The sequence below is a fragment of the Saccopteryx bilineata genome, chromosome 1, assembly GCF_036850765.1.
Source record: "Saccopteryx bilineata isolate mSacBil1 chromosome 1, mSacBil1_pri_phased_curated, whole genome shotgun sequence".
NCBI lineage: Eukaryota > Metazoa > Chordata > Mammalia > Chiroptera > Emballonuridae > Saccopteryx > Saccopteryx bilineata.
In genome coordinates, this window is record NC_089490.1 from 161,240,705 (window position 1) to 161,261,229 (window position 20,525).

The following is a 20,525-nucleotide window of genomic DNA, read 5'->3' on the forward strand; positions in this document are numbered from 1 at the left end:
TTACATCTTTCTAGTGATATTCAAGGGGGACAATGTAATGTAATCATTCAAGTATTTAGATAAAGTTGCTCTGTTTCATCACATTGAAAGTGGATAATGTGAGTAAATATTCTGCCATGGGCTAGGTGTATTGTCACACAGTGGACAGAAATAATTTTTAGTTAAGAAGGCAGCTATGGCAAGTACTTAAGAATGGGCTCAGAAGTTGGACTGCCTGGGTTCAAATCCTAGTTCTTCTCTGCTCTGTGCTGACTGTCCCCCTTACAGAGATGGGAATAATAAGATCCTGGCCAGTGGGCTCAGTGCATAGAGCTTTGGCCTGGTGTATGGACCTTCTGGGTTTGATCTCTTGTCAGGGCACAAGAGAAGCGACCATCTGCTTCTCTTTCCCTCTCTCTCCCTCTTCTCTCCCTCTTCCCCTCTTGCAGCCAGTGGCTCTAATGGTCCAAGAGTCAGCCCTGGGCACTGAGGATAGCTCAGTTGGTTCAAGCGTCAGCCTCAGGTATTAAAAATAGCTCATTTTCCTCTGGTCCCTTTAACAGAGGGAAAAGGGATGATAGGATGGGATAAAGCTGAAGGGAAGGGAGGAGGACGCTATGGGGAGGGGAGCAAGGGAGATGTTGAGGGGATTATGGGGGCGGGGGAATATATTCAGGGCAACACTAGAATCTATGTAAACTCAATAAATTAAAATCAATAAAAAAGAAAAAGAAAAAGAAAGTGAAAAAAATAAAAATAGCTCATTTGATTTGAGCATCAACCCAAGATGGGTTGCTTGGTAGATCCTTGTGGGGGTGCATGTGGGAGTCTCACTATCTCCCCTCCTCTCACATAAAAAAAAAGGAACGGGGTAATAATTTCTCTTTCATCAGAGGGGCTGATATGAGGATGGTGTGAGTAATGCGTTCGGGTCAGTGCTGGCACAGAATAAACGCTCGAGAGATGTCAACTCTTAGCTCCTCTCCATCCCTACCCCACCCCTTACTCCCGCCCACAACGTGCACATTCTCTCCCTGGTCGTCCAGAGACACAGGTGTTCATTGAGGTCTTAATAGACATTGATTAAGACATTTCTTCTTAAAGAAAATGAAAGGAAAAAAGGTCACCTTCCAAGACCTGTGTCCAGGTGCTCGTGGCACTGTCCGTCCCGTTGACGCTGTGCCACTTGTGATCTTCAATACTTGTGTGTGGGCCGAGAGGTTGGCCAGGGCCACCAGCACTCTGCTATAGGAAGTCTGGTCCACAGGCTGTGTCTTCAAAGCATCCCCACCTGCCTGGGCATAATCCCCACCACCTCGAGGTCCTGCAGTATGACGTTCCAAGGGCTCAAACGTATCATATCTTCAAACATAACTAACCCAGGGTGAGCAGTGCTATGGAGATGGAATATATTATTTTGAATGTGTAATCTCTATTCCTTAAAACAATGCTGAGAGATAGGTCTCATTTTACAGAAGAGAAGGCCAAGCCCGAAGGTCATGTGTTTGGTAGAAACCAGGGTCGAATCTAAGCCCCTCTTGTAACCTACATCTGTACAGACACCATTTACTTGAGCACCCCAGGAGAGATTATAAGGAATTTTTGATAATTAGAGATACAAAGTGCTACTTCAAATATATAGTACCATTGTCTCAACTGCAGTTAACATGGACTTACATCGCCTTAACTGGTAACCACGTCAATTACATTGTATTTACCAAACAGAAGTTGCATAATTAGCTTATGTTCCTGCCATCTTCTCTCGAGGGGGTTCCAGTTCTTCCACTGGTTCCAAGCCTTGGAGGAAATGAAAATCATGCCTTGGCAAAGAGCAGCCATAGCCTATTTTGGATTCTTTTCTCTCAGTTTCTGTACTTCACCCTCTCTCCCTTCCTTCCTCCCTCCTTCCCCCTTTTCCTCTCTAGAAAAATGTCCTGACTTTACTTCATTGCTAAGAAGCTTAAACATCCCAGATGGAGTCTTCATTAACACAGAACCCCTCCATCTCCTCTCCACCGGGTTTTAGTTCCCTTTGCTATTGTATTAACAGTTAGAAGAGCCAAAGAGGGGAGTCCTCCGATGATGCCTGCTTAGAAGTTGGGGTGGTGCAGCCTGAAACTAGGGACTGTCCCCTGCAGCTTCCAGACGTCGACGGGGCCCTGGCAGAGTCGCAGGCAAACAGCCTTTGGTGGCCACCCTCCGTTTACTCCCACTGGGCCGCTTGAAAGCATCAGAGCAAGCGAACAAAAGCCTCTTTTCTTTCTTTATGTAACATCGTATATATTCGCCACCGTGTGAGGCAGGAAGCTAACGCATTAAAGCAAAATATATATTAAATGAATTTTCCCAGAAAGCTTACATTTATTTTATGGTCTTATTTTTAGTTTCCTTTGATAATTAAAAAAAAAAAATCCCAATCATTTAATTCCCAGCCCAGACAATACTGTGAGAGGTTATACATATCTCAGCCCCGGGGAGAATTTCTGCTTGCAAGCTGCCCGGCCTGTTCGCGGTTGACAGATGTGACCGACTCCGGGGCAGACAGCATCTCCAGGGAGGTTTTAATTTCTTAATATTGAAATGAGCACAACTTTTATTGTCTTAATCAGTGACTAAAAAGACAATAAAGTTGCTAAGTCTCATTTTTTAAACTCAGTGTTAAAAAGATTTTAAGAAATTACTCCAACTGCTTTGTAAGTTACTGTTGGAAGTTCACTCTCTCCATGTTGGCGAAGGTTCTTCCCTGCAGTTCTGTGGCTAGAGGTTCACGTGGCAGGTCCGTGAAATGGTGCAAGTTGTTCTGTGGACACCACTTCTCGGCAGGGGACAGGTGCGTGCCCAGATGCGCACGGAGCGGTTGGCCACGCCTTGTGTTTGGAGAGAACGGGACTTGTCCTTCCTCCCGGTGCCTGAGCTCAGCTCACACCCGCGCAGAAAGGGAGCAGAAATCTTTTCATGTGGACTGCCTTCTGTCGGCATACATGCCACTTTAGGTTGTCTCTAGAAATATTTTTATGACTAATGATAATTAATGGCCTTTATAAAGTCATAATGAACATGTTTCAAACATTTGTTAAAACAAATAATTAGTTTTATACTCAAAAAGCTGATGTGTGCCATGCAGTCGTTCTTACGTACTTCTTAATCTCGTTCAATTTAAAACCACATTTCTTAAAACTGAAAGTTCCCAGTTGCAGGGGCCATGTGCTATTCGATTCTGGTCCCCTGGTACCTTGTGCAGTGGCTTAATGGGGACACATGAAGTGTTTCTTGAACTAAACTGAAAAAGAAAATTGGTTAAGGATCTATATGTGTGTATGTGTATGTATATATGGATATGTAGATATATTATATTCAATATAAAAATAAAGCATTATGTTATAGGTATAAAGCCACGATGCTCAATACCAGTGTCTCCAGGCAGAGCTTATGCATTTGAAATCAAAACACACCCTTGGAATCTATAAAGAATTGTCAAAATTTCACAATAAAAACAAACAAAATAATTTTAAAAATTGGTAAAAGATTTGAACAAACACTGCCAAAAAAGATATACGGAAGTCAACTAAGAACACTACAAGGTGCTTAGCAGTCTTAGTCATTAGGAAAATACAAAGTGCAACTGCACTGAAAGACTGCTACACACCAGTTAGAATGGCTAAATTAAAAATACTATGTGCTGACACGGAAGCAGAGCAGCAGAAACTCAGACAGAGCTAGTGGGGATGCAAAGTGGGACACCAGTTTGGAAAACCATTTGGAAATTTCTCATCAAGTTGAATGTGCATTTGCCATTTAAGTGGGAGCAATTCCACTCCCAGGTTTTTACCCAAGAGAATTAAGACTTGTGTTCACACAAAAACCTATACTCAACTCTTTATAGCAGCTCTATTCATAATAGTCCCAAACTAGAAACAACCCAAATGACCTTTAGTCAGTGATTGGATATCCTAACTGTAGTGTGTATGCACCTGAGAAGGCCCTACTCTCTCACCTCCGGATGACCTCGAGGCCTTGTGCGAGTAAAGAGAAAGAGATAAGGCAGAGCTAAAAGCTGCTGTCACCATGAAGCTATGTTTGCTCCAGCATACACATGGGCCCAAAGGGTGGAAGCCATTGCATCACAGTAGTTCAAAGCCCTGTGCCCAATCAGTAGCTGGTCATTTGCTAACTGTACAGAGACTTCAGTGTGCGCATATAAAAGGGAATGCAAACCTCACAGAATTCATCCAAGAAAGTCACTAAATAATGAACAGCAGTGGCAGCAGCAGCAATAACAAACCAATTTTGAGATTTGCGTTATGTTGTTTTAAATGCCTAGTTTTCAAGAAAAAATGTATGAGACAAAGAAACATGAAAATAAAACTTATTAGACAAAGACTTTAAACCAGCTATTATAAATATGCTGAAAGAACAAAAGAAAGCCATATCCAAAGAATTAGAGAAAAAGCAACAACAATGTCTTGCCAAATAAAGAATACCAGCCTGACCAGGTGGTGGCGCAGTGGATAGAGTGTCGAACTAGGATGCGGAGGACCCAGGTTCAAAACCCCGAAGCCACTGGCTCATCTGGTTTGAGCAAGACTCACCAGCTTGAGCCCAAGGTCACTGGCTTGAGCAAGGGGTCACTCAGTCTGCTGTAGCCCTCTGGTCAAGACACATATGTGAAAGCAATCAATGAACAACTAATGTGCCGCAACGAAGAATTGATGCTTCTCATCTCTCTCCCTTTCTGTCTGTCTGTCCCTATCTGTCCCTCTCTCTGACTCTCTCTGTCTCTGCCACAAAAAAAAAATAAAAAAGAAGAAGACCAGTAAGGAGATAGAAATTATTATTTTTTAAATGAAATAGAAATTCTGGACCAAGTATTTTTTAAATTGAGTTTATTGAGGTGACACTGGTTAATAAAACTACATAGGTTTCAGGTGTACCATTCTGTATTGTATCATCTGTACACTGCACTGCCTGTTCACCACCCTGAGTCAAGTGTCCTTCTGCCACCATTCATCCCCCTTGACCCTCTTCTACCTCCACCTCCTTCCCCCTGGGTGGGGGGGAGAAGACATTTTGGAATAAGTAGAATGAAATAGAAATCCAAAGGTACAATAAATTAAACAAAAAAAACAATCACTAAAAGGGTTGTGTTAGCAGAAAAATGAATAAGTGGAGCTAAGTTGGCTGAGACGATTGGGTCTGAAGAACAGAAATGAAAAACAGTGGTAGTGTTGGCCCAACTTGGAGTCTATGCTCAAAGCCACTGCAGTGTAAACTTGTGTGTGATAAACTTGATAAAAGAAATCTGTAAAAAAGAGAAAAAGAAAGGAGCAGCACAATTTAGAAAAGGCCCTGTAACACAAGGCTCAGAGAGGACACGTTTAACAGGAAGGCGAACCCCTAGTGTAACCTTCTCATTTTATAGTTGAGGAAACTGAGGCCCAGATGGTGGAACAAACTGGCCAGTGACAAGACATGAACTCCCTGACCTGACCTGCAGCTGCAAGGAGGACCCCAGGCTGCCCTGGTTGTGGCTCAGATTGGGGTGAATCCTCCTTTCTGCGTCTCAGAATCCCTGGAACTCATGTATAAAAGAGAAATAGTGGTTTTTAGGAAAGTCCCTTTACCTTGCTGAATTCAGTACACTCACTGAAGCCGCGGGCATTTTGCTTTGAGTCCTTTTCTATTCAACCTTTGGAATGAAGGATCTTGCCAGTTAATAAAATCTGGATTTCATGCCCAAGGTGAAAGCCAGTGTCCTTGGCTTACTCTGAAAAGTGACGAGTGGGTTCTTTTGTATACTAAATTCGAAGGCTATAACAAAAACAGTTAATGTTTTCTGATTTCAGATATGAAAAATAAGCTAATTGACTTCAGATATGAAAAAGCAGATTACCACCCCTAAAGCTATAGACAGAGGTGGGGGTGGGGGAGAAAGAGACCCACTTCCAACAAAACTGAAAGCCATAAAAGAGAAACTTATATAGGAAAAGTGGTTTGAATTCTTTTTCAAAACCAGCAGTCCTCAAAGAAAAGATCAAATCCAGAGGAACCAGCCGTCCTTGAATGTGGACTGACAGGAGCCCCCTCAGGGGCGCAGGAAGCACTAGAAGCCAGAGCAAATGGGCAGTGGCACCTTTCAGCGATACAACCCTGAGCTGCTTTTCCTGGTCCAAAGCAGGGTCCCCAGTCCAACCTGGTGGGTTTCCAGCCTTCAAGGCACACAGTAGAGAGGCAGGAAGGACCCAATTCCTCTTGCACCCAGGAAACACTGCTTGGAATTTGTCAAGTGTGAATGTGGGGAGGTAAAGGGTAACAAGTAATAGAGAAAGATGCAGTGAGCCCCTCCTCCCCCTGCGTCTCCACGTTGGCTCATTGGTCTGACAGACTTCACTGCAGGAAGGAGATGAACCTCACAGACATCTGCCAGCTTCGCCTGGGTTCAGGTGGTTCCTTTAATCGTGTGAAGTGCTCCTCCATGTCACTGTGACTGCAGGGCCGTGGTGCTGCTGGGTTACTCGTGTAAGGTAACCATGTAAGCAAACAGAAAATAGGATAATGAACTTGATGCTTCTAAAGGTCTCTTCCACTATCTACCTGAGTCCCTTTCAGCTTTCCCTACCCTGCCTCTCTGGGACCTCCGCACTCCTTAAATATGCCTTCTTACCTCCCTCCCTCTCTCCCCCTCTCCCCCCCTCTCCCTCCCTCTCCCCCCTCTCCCTCCCTCTCTCCTCCTCTCCCTCCCTCTCTCCCCCTCTCCCTCCCTCTCTCGCCCTCTCCCTCTCTCGCCCTCTCCCTCCCTCTCTCCCCCTCTTCCTCCCTCTCTCCCCCTCTCTCCCCCTCTCCCTCCCTCTCTCCCTCTCTCCCTCCCTCTCCCCCCTCTCTCCCCCTCTCCTTCCCTCTCTCCCCCTCTCCCTCCCTCTCTCCCCCTCTCCCTCCCTCTCTTCCCCTCTTCCTCCCTCTCTCCCCCTCTCTCGCCCTCTCCCTCCCTCTCTCCCCCTCTCTCCCCCTCTCTCCCCCTCTCTCCCCCTCCCTCCCCCTCTCCCTCCCTCTCTCCCCCTCTCCCTCCCTCTCTGCCTCCATGCCTTCACTGCCTTCACAACCACCAGCTGTAAACTCTCCAGTTCGGCATCCACCTCCTTTGGACCCACCTTTCCAGCGGGATTAGTCCTTCCTCCATGGCCTCAAAGGACCGCACCACGGGTGTTCTAGCCTTGCACGTGCATGTATGTCCTGTCTCCTGGAGCTGAGTCCTGGCCTCTCGATGAATGGACCGTGGTCCTCTTTACTCCCCAGTGTGTGGGCGTGACTCCCATGCTGTCACATTTTAACTGTCACTCTGCAGACTCAGGCCATCACATCCTCGTTATACTACCTGACCCCCCCCAAACCCCATAAACTCCTTCAACTCAGGGAACCGTTTCCCCAGCACCCAGCATGATGCCCGCCTGGCCCAGTCCATGGCGTATGGCAGGTGCCCCACAACGGTGACTGAAATCAGTTGAGGAAGTGAAGATGGAGAGTTGAACTTACTGCACGGAGGTCTTGTGACGAGCTTACCCTGAGCTGTTCCTCTCTTTCATGGTCCTTCAGCATCACAGCCCAAACCGGGGAAAAACAGGGAACTACAGTAGAGGAAATAAAGCATTCTGTGTGGGGACTCTGCTCCAGATGGTCCTTGCCCTCCCACCAGGACCAGGACCAGGTGAGGGGCCGCCACTAGCTGGGACAGAGCTGTCCACTGTGGCGCGGGGGAAGCATGAAGCCCAGGCTGGTGCTGGACAGCTTCCGCCCAGAAGCAGTGTACGCCCCTTCACCTCACAGCCCCTTGACCAGAACAAGTCCCGTGGGCAACCTGACTTCTAGAGGGAAGGCAGGGGGTGTTGGTGACCACCACTACAGCCTGCACATGGTCCGCTAGAACAGAGCTTTTCAAATCCTAACTTGCATATGGACTGCCTGGAGATGATTCTAAAAAAAAGAAAAGATTCTGATTCAGTAGGTTTGGGGAGAGCGCCAGATTTTGCATTTCTAAGCAAACTGATGGCCCATCATCCACACTTTAAGGAGCAAGGTTCAAGCTTTGAATCCTTACTGGCCAAACTGAACTCTCCCCCCTTCTCTGCAGAGACAGAGCTCGGCGTGTAGCTATCATTTTGTGTTGCAAACCAGGAAAAATACCCTTGCCAGTCAGAAGACACTTGTGATTTACCTTGAGGGGGAGGGGAACGCAGGATAGATAATAAAAGCCATTGACTGCTCAGCACAGCTGCAGAGTCTGGGATGGACAGCAGAGCCTAAGAACATTGAACTGTTCTGAGAAGCCAAAACCATCCCATCTGGAGGCCACCATTTGCATAAGCAGGTTTTGTAAATGGATCAAATGAAATCTAACTGTGTCACCTCTCTTTCTGCTTTGCCTCCTTCATCCCACAAAGCTGTGCCGGGGCCAGAGCAGCTCTGACCCCGCCTCACGGCGGCCTCTGCTCCCTTGTGCGCTATCCTCATAGGCGTCGCATGGCTGTTCCAGGGAGCTTCTGCTCGCCCTGACGTGTCCCCTGCTGCTGTGCCGACAGTCACTGGCTGCCTCACGGGGATGAGCCTGTGGTTCCAGATCCTGCAGCTCCTGGATTCGGCTCCAGGAGACAGAGTCCTCGAAGGGCAGGGGCACACCTGCTCCCTGCACACTGGCGGTTTTGTGGGTGCCCCGTGCTGTCCTGAAGGGGATACACATGAGCCTCGGCTCAGCTCAGAATGGTGTTTTTCTTTCTAGTGGTTTTCTTTAAAAGCCATGCCAGTCATTTTATGTCCTTTCCCAGAAGTTTTGATTGACGACAATCTGGTCAGCCAGAAGCTGCCAATGGAATAAAACTGCTGACTTGGGCACTGGCTTTGGCTGAGCTTTATATTAAGCTTGAACAGGTGTATGCATATGTGTGGGGGGGGGGGGAGGAGTTGTGCATGCGTGTATGTGTGCGTGTGTGAGCCCAGGGTAGAAACATAGCATGGATTCTATGCAATTAGATAAGGAAGGAACTGAAGGAGGTCTCAACCTCCACACAGGGAAAGGCAGCACCAGGGCGTGGGTTGTGCCTGGTACATGCTCCCTGCTGCCACTAGAGGGCATAGTGAGCAACAGGATCCGTGTCTCCTGTGTCTGGCCCCAGAGCGGTCTTTCTCTCAAGCAGACCTGATTGGCCCCTGGGCAACAGTTTTCCGGTTGAGTTCTTAAAGATCAAACCTCAATGTTCTGAGGAGTTCAGTTCTAGGAAACACTTTTTTACCATTAAAATATTTTTCAAAAGTAATCCTAAAATAAAATGGAACACACATTTATACTTTACAAATTATCTAAAATTCCAAGGTTAGCCTAGACCAGACAGCGCGAAGCTTTAGCAAATATGAATCTGATGAGGTTGGTAGTGTAGACACCTTCTTCCTTTGCTGCTGACTTTCCCTGGGCAACACAGCCGTTCTCACTGGGCCTTCCAGCTGTGGTTGAATTAAGGTCATCTCTCTTGAAAATGGTCCTTGTCAATTAGATATGCCTGCATGTTTTCAGAACTCTATGTATGGGAATGGGCAGTTGTCATGATGATTTTGGATTTGGTGGCCCTCCCTGTCTAACGATTCTGAACCTTGGGCCCATGAGTGGACTTCAGAGGGTCGAGAAATCTTCGAAATCATAAGCAAATATTTAATTGTGAGTTTATGTAGAAATAGAGTTCATAGTGTTTATTGGATTCTCAAGGGAATCTTTGTTCTCCCCACCAAGATGTTAAGTAAATTCAAGTTTATTTGTGATGATACATTTTCTAAAAAGTGAACAGTGAAGTGTGTGTAGGTCCCTTCATGTACAGTGAGGGTTGAACAGGTATCACATGGTAGGTAGCCTCATGCACACTGTCATACACATACATGTGAGTGTGCACACACAACCCTCTCCCACACATGTGCACACACAAACACGTGTCAGTGTCTCTAGAATCAACCCTGTCTCCTCCTTCCCTGCCCAGCTCTTTAGAATTCCAATACAGGAGTCTTGGTGGGTTCCTATGGAACACGCTGTAGGACGGTGAAGACTCAGCTGCCCAGTCTCACTTACCCTACAGGGTCAGTGTGTACGTGGGAAGGAGCATGCAATCCAAAGCGGAACAGACCTGGAGACCTGGCCTTTTTGTCCAGACTCACCACTGACTGCAGGCACGCGAATTTGAACATGCTTCTTAACCTCTTTACTTCCTTTTCGGTTCAAGCCAGGATACTGACAGCCCAGCCCTGTAGGCTTGCTGGCATGATGAAATGAGAAATTGAAAGGAAAGCCCCCTACGGCCTGCCCCACTGGAGGAGGCCTGCAAACCCCTCCTCTGGCGTCCAGTGGAAACTGGATGTGGGTCCTGGTATATCCATATAGCAAATGCTGCTTTGTGACATTTTAAGTAGGTGTTCTGTCACCTCTTGGCATCAGGTGACGCTTTGGGACGTATATGGAATTCAGTGTTTGGAAGGCATTTGTCCCTCTGAATACGGGAGCAGTCAGTCCCAGCTCTCCCTCTCTTGGGTGGCCTTGATGAGCTTCGTGCTTGTTTTCCATCTTTAGGTCCTTGGGATCAGTTGAGTCGAGGCAGGAAAAAGAATAACCGAGCCACATGTTTGGAGCAGATCTTTTTATTGCTGTATTCTGTTTGCACTTCTTTGGGGAGCTTAACATCCTCACAAAGGCTGCTGACACAGACAGGCCAGGAAGTATCTAAGTAACTGTTGAAGAATGTGCTTGTCATGTAATAAGATGTATTATTATTATTTTATTTCTTTTTACTTACTGACCTTTTTTATTTTTATTTTTTAGAAAGAATGGGAGGGGGAAGAAGAGGGAGAAACATCGACTTGTTCCATTTATTTATGCATTCATTGGTTGATCCTTGTATGTGCCCTAACTGGAGATTGAACCCACAATCTTGATATATCAGGATAACACTCTAACCGACTGAGCTACCCAGCCAGGGTCACAGGATGTCTTATTTGACAGCCAAAGGAAAAAACCCCCCAAAAAAACAATGAGGAACAACTCAAGTGCCCATTGATGGATACTGGCTAAACAAAATGTGATATTGTGTAGACATTCTGACACATGCTAAAACATGGATGACCCTTGAGAGCATTATGCTAAGTGAGAGAAGCCAGTCACACACAGCAAACACTGTAAGATCCCACTTCCATGACGTAGCTAGTGTAGTCACACGCATAGTCACAGGAAATAGAACGGTGGTTGCAGGGGCGGGGGAGGGAGGAATGGAGGATTGGTTCTTTTTTTTTTTTTTTTTTTTTTTTTTGCATTTTTCTGAAGCTGGAAACAGGGAGAGACAGTCAGACAGACTCCCGCATGCGCCCGACCGGGATCCACCCGGCACGCCCACCAGGGGGCGACGCTCTGCCCACCAGGGGGCGATGCTCTGCCCATCCTGGGCGTCGCCATGTTGCGACCCTCCTGGGTGTCGCCATGTTGCGACCAGAGCCACTCTAGCACCTGGGGCAGAGGCCACAGAGCCATCCCCAGCGCCCGGGCCATCTTTGCTCCAATGGAGCCTTGGCTGCGGGAGGGGAAGAGAGAGACAGAGAGGAATGCGCGGCGGAGGGGTGGAGAAGCAAATGGGCGCTTCTCCTATGTGCCCTGGCCGGGAATCGAACCCGGGTCCTCCGCACGCTAGGCCAACGCTCTACCGCTGAGCCAACCGGCCAGGGCCTTGGTTCTTAATGGGTACAGAGTTTTAGTTTTGCAAGATGAGAAGTTCTGGAGATTGGTGATACAACCTTGTGAATATACTTAACACTACTAAACTGTACCCCTAAAAATGGTTAAAATGGGAAATTTGGAGTTATATGTATTTAACCATAATTCTTTTTTTAATCAGTGAGATAAACTGAGAACTATACATTGCACACTTTGGGTTCCAGGGATGTGAGCGGGGATGGCGAGAAAGTATGATCTAAAAGGATTGTCCATGTCTAGAACTCTTCCGGGTATTTTGAAATAATAAACTGTCCCTCTCTAAGGGAAAGGTAGTGTCTTTATCTGGCGCCATGGGACAGCAGTCTTATAGTAATCAAAATGAGGACTCCAGTCCCAGCTCTGCAGCTTGCTGGAGAGTGACTTAGGACAAGCCTCCTCTCTCCTGGGCTTCACTGTCCTCCACTGAGAAATAAGAATAATAATTTCCTACTTATAAGTCAGTCAAAGCCTCACAGGGACTGGAGTGTGGGGGGAAACCCTTTGGAGATGCTGCAGTTTGGGTCAGTCACAAGGGCTTGCATAGGCGCTGGCCCCCTTGCCTTGATGCACTTCTGACCCCACTTGTTGCCGCTCCACCGCAGCCCACACTGGGGGACCTCCAGGCCACACGTCCTCAGGGTGGCGGAAGAGGGTGTCACTTTTGTGCAGTGGGCCGAGTACTCTGGGGCACTTAGAGACTCCCAGCAAAGCTAATAATGAGCTTGTTAGCAGGTTGCAGTAAGCAGAACAGTCACACGCTCATTAATTCTATTAAAAGAAGGTTTTCTTGCAGGCAGACCTGGAAGGCTGGGCCCAGCCCAGGGCATTTCTCGTGGCAGAGCCCGTGCAATGAAATGGCCAGCCACCTCCTGAGGCACCCGTGGGCTCTGGCAGGAGCGGGAGGGGGGGGCTAGAGTCGCCTGCTGGGGGGCGGGCCGCTCTGCCCAGCTTATCAGCGCCCCCCTCTTCTCCTGCCCCACAGAGACTGGCTTTGGAGCGGTAGAAATGGGGAGTGCGTGGGGTGGGGGGGCCAGCTTCAGGAGTGCTGATGGTGACAGCTTCCCTCCGGCCCCGGGGGTTGATGGAAAAGGGGCTGTGCTGCTGTGCAGTGAGGGTTCATGCTTTTTCCTGGATTCCCATAGCAGCACAAGGAGCCAGACGGTGTGCCCATCTTACAGATAGAAAATCGACTTCCGGAAAGAAAATAAGGAGGAAATAAAGGTGTAGGAGGTTTCCTGGGGCCGGCTAAGAAAAGGGTGAGGTGAGAGTCTGCGAGAAAAGCATGAGCGATTCCAGGAGGTGTCCTTCCGAGGTTACTTGAACCGGGTGGCATACTCTCTAAAAAACTAAGCAAGAAAAAAGGTGCCACAAACGAGAAGTTGAGATCACTGTTTTGCAGTCAATAGCGTTGGAGATAGAGACAGGAGAGGCAGAGCGTCAGGACCCCAGCGGAGGCCCAGCTGCTGCGAGGCAGGGATGGGCCCGGCCTGCAGCCTGCAGATGAGAAGGACTGGGGCAGTGGGGGCCCTGGGGCTTGACCAGCAATGGAGGGCACACTCAGTAGAATGGGGAGACAACTGCAAAACTGACATTACAGACAAGATCTAAATAAACAGAAAGGGCGAGGAGGTCCCCGGGGAGAACCCTTGCCCTGGTCCCGCTGGCTCTGTCTGAGTCACAGGCCTGGGAGGTGGCTGAACTGCTTTTCTGTCAAATGGGAAAGCAGAGGGCCAGGCTGTGGAGGAGGAAGGAAAACTAATGACCAGATGGGATTTTTTTATTTCCTTACTTCCTCTTCTTTCATATCCAGTTTCTTTTGTGCATTTTTGTCCCCTTGTCCTCCAGATTTAGAGCCACAACTCTGTGCTGACGATGGCCTCAGCCTGGAGGTTGCCTGGCCCCGTGTGTGTGTGTGGGTGGGGGGGGGGCAACGTGACCACAGGCCCGGTGGCTCCAGCATGTGTCTGCCGCATGGGCAAGACCTGTCCAGAATGTCCCAGTTGAAGGGGAGGTGGAGGAGGGCAGCGCAGCCCTCTCTGTTCCTGTGGGTTTTTCATAAAAGTGAATTGTCTGCCATCTTGTGGCAGAGGCCTGGTACTGCCTGGGCCCCCACTGTCATCCTCCCTGCCCACCACTCCCCACAGCTGCTTCCCCTCTGGGGGTGGGGGGGTCACCGAGAGCTGGTGTGGAGAGGAGGGGAGCCTGGGCCACAGCGCCAGGGGCTGGCCTCCCTGCCTCAGGCAGAGAGGTTTCTGGGAGGGCCATCCTTGCTCCTACAAGGGGAACAGCTGTCTGTGGACGAGGAGTCCCACGAGCAGTGTGTGGGGAGGTCGCCCTCAGAGAGGCCAGAGCCCACTCGAGGCGCATGCGTGGCGAGGTGAGCAGACCTGGGAGCCAGGCCCTGGCCCGGGGCGATGGAGACAGGGGAGAAGCAGAGGCTCTAACAGCGGACGGGCACCCATTCAGTATGGCCATAGTGGGGAAACTTCTGACATGAATATATAACATCAGTTCAGAATGGAGAGGACTCCGTCGACACCCGCAGAGCCTCTCGGGCAGGAGCCGGCGGGGAGGGTCACGGGTGCCTGCAGTGTGTGAGTGGGTGCGCTCTCTGAGGCCATCCCTGGGCTTCAGACCCACAGAGGGTGTGAGCTCTGCTTGCAAACCGGAGCCCGTGGGAGCCAGCCTTTCTCGTGGTACGTGAATGCAGCCACAAGAAATAAGAGGCGGTGTTGAATGGGCCCCAAACGTTCCCTGGCTGTCTGCGCTTGTGCCAGGAATGCCAGGTCCTGACCTTGCGACTTTACCTTCCACAGGCTCTTGGCCTGGACACCCCACAGGCCACATGCGTGTCACCTTCACCAGAACCTCCACTGCCACAGCCACCTCATGTCCCACAGCCTTCCTTCAGTGGTCAGTTTCTCCATAGGCCAATACCAGTGGTGACATAACTGAATGCCGTTATACACCACGGGCGCTGACCCTCTTCCCAGCACACTGAGGTCCTTCCTAACGGTCTGACCAGGACAGGTAGCCACTCCCAGGCTCTCCTTACTCTGGTTCTGCATCCTGGAAGCAGTGCTGGCATCAAATGCTGTGTCCACAGGGTGCCGTCTGAACACAGGGAGTGTTCCTGGTGTTTCCAGCAGGCTGCGGTTCACAAAGGGATTTGGTGCTTCGGCAATCATTAGGAAGGCTGTTGGAGTGAAGGTCAGGGGAAAGACCCAGTGGATTTCAGGATCAAGAAGTTACAGAAATTTCTAGAAATCATTGCTGATGACTCCAATTGCCCGCAGTGTGAGCGCACACAGTTCTCAGGGGCAGCCGGCAGGCCCGGGTCTGCTCTCTGAATATACCTTTGTACATCCTCAGAGTTGCACCCGGAGAAGGCGGCTTCTCCTCTGACCCAACCTGCCAGATCCCAGGTGTGCCTGTCCTGCCTGCAGCATCTGAACTGCATGCGAGGCTGCTGGCAATAGAATCTGAAGAATGTGGTTTCCAAGCTTTCAGTGCAATTCCGGGAGAGCTGAGAATGTCAGGGATCAGGACAATATCTGACACACGCTTTTAAAGATAGATGATAATAATAGTCCTTCCTTCAGACAGCTGCAGTGGGGCTAAAATTAACACCGTGAAGTCTTTGTGCCGAGTGAGTGCGGCATATGGCAAACTCTCAGTAATTGCTAGTTTAAAGAAAAGTGTCAAAACTGAAGTTAGAATGGCTCCTCAGTTATGTTTTCTAACCCAGGTAAGGGAGCTGGCTGCCTCTGATCAGCGGGGTCCAGCCTCCCGCCTTGGCGAGGATCCTGGCCCTTCCCACCCTGCCTGCTCATCCGACTCCCCGTCAGCCTCGCGAGCACTGGGTGGAGAGTCAGGGAAGAGGTGAAGGTTCTCAGGGAAAAGCTGGGGCAGAGAATTATGCTGAATATTTATATTGGATTCCCGAAGCTCTGCAGCTGTGAGGTCCTCCTCTCAAGTGGACCAAGGGACAGTCAGAGATCGGTTCCCTTACAGAAACACGAGTCCCAGCCCCACTGGGCACCCCCATCCAGAATGGAGTCAGTGGCACCCGGACCAGGTCTCTGCAGCCTTGTGCTCAAATTCTGCAGGCAGCCCAGAACAGGGAAGAATTAGGGCACAGCCGAAACCCAAAAGGGAAAGGAAACGCGCTGGGGCCCACGGGGAACAATGTCTGTTTCTTAATCCGTCTCTGCCCCAAATAGCTCCGCTCTCCTCCCCCAGCTTGTGTTTACGTGTCTGTTTCTTCCCCTGGCAGCAGAGGCCACCGGGCCTTCAACTAGGTCACAGAGGACAGGGACTGACGAGCTGACACAGGCCCTCAGGCCACGTCCTCCCCTGACCTCACCGCCCCGGCTCCCAGGCCTGGGGTCACAAAGCCCAAACCCCAAATGCGCCTCTGCTCCCCAGGGCATCCTGGCAGGGCCCCTGCTCCCTAGAACCACAGGAGCATGTGGGGACCCTCTGTGCTGCCTGTGAGTGGGCAGGGGGCCTGTCCCTGAGCTGGAGGCAGAGGGACAGCCCTGGGTGGTGCTGCAGACCCCCTGCCCTGTCCTGCTGGTGCGCCTCCACCCCCTCCCACTGCAGTCCTACTGATGCTCTCAGGGACCCCCATCTTTCCTAGGGCAGCCAGGGAGTCACGTGCCCCTGCTGTTTCCCCTGAGAAATCAAGAACGTTATAGCTTGCCCAGAATAACTGAGCTAGGAAGTGACAAAGCCCAGCAGACAAGGACCAACCAGACATCCCTAGTCACCCATGTTGGCCTCCCTCACGGCCCAATGGCCCCATCGCTCCTTCTTGGTACCATCTCTGGCCAGGATTGGGTCCTGATGTGTTTTTCTCTCCACAGGTTCTGTCAGAGCATGGCTACGGCCAGATCACCACCGACATCCGGGAGGGACAGACTTTCTACTATGCAGAGGATTACCACCAGCAGTACCTGAGCAAGAACCCCGGCGGGTACTGTGGTCTCGGGGGCACCGGAGTGTCCTGTCCGCTGGGTATTAAAAAGTAATTTATCCCCGTGTGGTCAGCCCTTGAGGTCACATCAAAAATGCTTTCAACAAATTGGGCCGTTCTTCTGTGGCTCACGTCCGTGGCTTCTTGTAGTGCTCAAAGCACAAAGGCCTTCGTAAAAATCCTGTGTGTTGTGTAATTTCCATGAAGCGCCATGCAAGTTGATAACATGTAATTTATCTTCTACTAAGCTGTGGTGGGAGCTGTGAGATTTTTGGGGGCTCATCTGGGGTCTGAATGAGGAAAATGAACATGCTGTGTTCACTTCCCTTGTGCCTGGGTGCCTGCCGTGGGGGCCAGGGACAGAAGCGGGGACTGTCGGCCTGGCTGGGGCATGTGGGAAGTCCTTTATCCCAGCCCTTTCCCACCACATGTGCCCCTGCGCCCTCCAGTGCCTTAAAATTTGCAAACATTTATAGCCTCGCTGAATCATTCGCTGAAATACTTTGCTCTTTGATCCTGTGCATGTGTAAAGGGCTTTTTCTCTCTCTTCGGCCCTCCTGTGCCAGAGAAAATGTGAGTTAAGCTTGATGAATTCTAACGCATTGCTTACAGCTAGGAGACATGCTTGTTCTAATAAAAGGCTACAGTCTAATAATACAAACTGTGTGGTGTCTCATCTGTCTTTTACTTGTTAAGGTAGGCTATTTCTAAGCACTGTAAGATAAAATCCCCAGAATCATTTTCCCCCAAATGGGAAATAAGATTTAACATTTTTTTTGAAAACATGGACACCTCTGACTCCTTGAAACTTTAATGATAATAACTGTTTTTCACACGCATGTTACACATCGTGGACTCTTCTAGTTACAAAGAACAGACACCCGCAATCCCTGCCCTTGTCTTTATAATTAAGACAAGGGGAGGGGGCCGTAAGCAATAAACGTATAAATGCGTGAATAAGTAGGATAATTGCAGGTCCTGAGAAATGATATGGAGGTGATTAGTAAGATAAGGTGGAAGTTGTGTCTGGGATTGTACAGTGGCCTCAAGGGTTGTGTTAGCTACATTGGTCAGGGGAGGCCTCTGTGAGGTGATGAGCCTTAATTTGAGAACACATAAACACAAGTTAGGGGAGCAGAGCAGAGTAGTTTGCGGTATTCAGCCTGTTTATTTTCCTTCTTGATTTCTGCATAGATATATCTACTCACTGTCAGCATCTTCACTTTGATTGCTTGAAGGAAATGCTTTCCAAATAGAAGGACCAGGACATACAAATGGCCTAAGACAGGGAGGAATGTGTGGTGATGGAGAAACTACAAGGGCAGGGCTGGAATCCTGTCAAGTCATGAGGGTGGGGCCCCCAAAATGGGATTAGTGCCTTATACAAGAAAGAGATAGACACTCCCTCTCTTGGTCATGTGAGGATATAACAAAGTGGCTGTCCCCAAGCCCGGAAGCAGGCTCTCGTCAGACACCAGATCTATTGGCACCTTGATCTTAGACTTCTCAGACTCCTGAACTGTGAGAAATAAATGCCTGATATTTAAGCCCCCCAGTTTATGGTATTTTTGTTACAGGAGTTTAAGCCGACTAAGGCAGGTAGCCTGTGCTGCTATCTTTTTCTTTCTCCAGATCCAGACTCCACTCTTCTTCATCTTGCTCCGTGTCCTGTCACCCTGAATGGACTCTAACAGGCTTCCTTGCTCTCTTGCTTTTTTTTTGTTGCTTTTTAAAAAAAATGTTCCCAATAGGTTGAATGCTAGCAATGTAGCAGAAAGAAAACCTAATGGGAAAATGTTTTGTGGTCATGTCCACGGCAAAGCTCTCTTGCTTTAATTTGGATCTGGCCAGCAGGAAGTAGAGGGCAGGAGATGACTGAGGTCAAGGTATTTGTTCTCCCTGCAGGTCCCCACAGATGGCTGTATATGGGAGGTAGAAACAACACACTGTTGTGCATTGTGACCTATAACACCATCTTTTGGGGGTTTACCAATAAACCCTGTTCCCTTTGTAAATATTACCTGTATGACTAAGCCTCCCTCCTTAAAATTTTTTTTCTCTTGATTTGAGAGAGAGAGGAAGGTGGGGAGAGTACCAACTAGTTGTTCCACTTAGTTGTTCAGTTTAGCTGTGCACTCATTGGTTGCTACTCGTATGTGTCATGACTGTGGGTTGAGCCTTTGACCTTGGCCTGCTGGTATGATGCTCTACCCACTGAGCAACCCAGCCAGGGCTGAACTTCTCTTTAATTCTCCAGGTTGAGTGTGCCATCTATAAAGACAATAAATAAAGAAGGTAAACTTTCTTTCATAATTAATTCCAAAATTTAATTATAAAAAATTGTTCTTATTCTATGCTCATGTCAAGTAAAAAATTATTTTTTAAATACTATACTTTAGTATGTATTACAAGTTTTAGATCTGGAAGGAGTTTTTATAGCTAATTTAGATGACTGCCCTCACTATACGGCTAAGGAAGCAGAAGACCCAAGAGGCAGTTTTCTACTAGTATTGGAAAGTTTCATAAATTCATTTACATATCAGAAAGAAACCTCCTTCCAGTGGTTTCAGGCCACCAGCCTTGGTCCTGAAAAGTTCAACTCTCTTCTTTAGGAGCTAAATACTTGAGGCCATTTGAAAACATAACTCACTCTCCCCAAATAATCTTTTCTAGGTTAAATAGCTTTCTAGAATCCTTTTAAAAGTGTAGTAGTGCTGGCCATCAAACTTACATCTGAGGGCCAGCACTACTAAATGCCCTGGGTTCAAAAATGAAGGTATTTTTTGTCTGAGGTTGTATTATTCAACTTCAACTTAGTAGCCGCTAGCCACAGTGGCTATTTAAATTAAAATTAAAATTAAATATATGCAATTAAAAATTTAACTGCTCAGCTGCACTAATTTCAAATACTCAGTAGATACCCACAAGTGGTTAGTGGCTCCCATATTGGATTTGCAGATATAGAACATTTCCATTACACTGGGGAACAAAATTTTTGTTGCATCCACAAAAACACTTGTTGTTACCTAATTCGAGTGTGCTGATCTCAAATCTGACATTGGTTTTTCTCTGTAAGCTACAGTTTTTTTGGCAATTCAAGATTTTAGGTTTTTATCTTATTGTAAAATTTTCAACATTTAGTTTAACATAATGAAATAGAATGTCTTCTTGGGCATCATCTTTGTGAAAATATAATAATTTATATAATGCAGTAAATACACTAATACACTAAAATATATGATTGCATCAGAATTGGTCTACAATTTCAAAATAAAACATATTAAAACACTTATTTTAATCATAAAATTTATGCAAAACTTATTTAAATTCTATTCAGGCAAAAATTTGCATTTGTAGCTCTTGCATTGTGTACTTGTTGAGGACAATCTCGTTTGATGCTCCAGCAGTAGTCTGCTCATCACTAACAGCTCCAAGATTTTCAGGAAACTTATCAAGGTGACTGTTTAGGAAGTGAATCTTAACACTCATTACATCCAATGTTGTGGAAAGCCAACAGCATCCTTTGAACCATAAGTTCATAGTTTTCTGCTTTTTTGTTGCCAAGGAAGTTCTTAGTAACTGCCACAAAAGACTGCCATGCTGCTTTCTCCTCCCTATACATCTTCCTGGCAAATTCCTCGTCACGTATGAGGATTCAAATTTGAGGTCCATCAAATATACCTGCTTTTATCTTCTTGAAGGACAAGGCAGGGCAAGCAGAAATAATATGTTGAAAGCATTCACTTTCTCTATTCAAAGCCTGAACAAATTGCTTCATTAAGCCAAGTTTGAAGTGAAGTGGGG

At 47.9% G+C, this 20,525-nt stretch overlaps 1 protein-coding gene and 1 pseudogene across 5 annotated transcripts in view; one reads left to right on the forward strand and one right to left on the reverse strand.

Moving 5' to 3' along the window:
* MSRA (methionine sulfoxide reductase A) overlaps positions 1 to 17,382 on the forward strand; it is a 450,515-nt gene extending 433,133 nt beyond the window's left edge. For 4 of the 5 annotated variants that reach the window (XM_066278730.1, XM_066278701.1, XM_066278720.1 and 1 more), the window contains one exon: positions 16,612 to 17,382. In XM_066278730.1, the coding sequence (XP_066134827.1) occupies positions 16,612 to 16,776 (165 nt within the window). In that variant the 3' untranslated portion in view covers positions 16,777 to 17,382. The remainder of the gene's footprint in view (positions 1 to 16,611) is intronic. The other variant, XM_066278710.1, reaches the window with a different exon arrangement.
* Positions 17,383 to 18,457: 1,075 nt separating this feature from the next.
* LOC136321241 (small nucleolar RNA SNORA32) lies at positions 18,458 to 18,571 on the reverse strand (annotated as a pseudogene).
* Between the last annotated feature and the right edge of the window lie 1,954 nt (positions 18,572 to 20,525).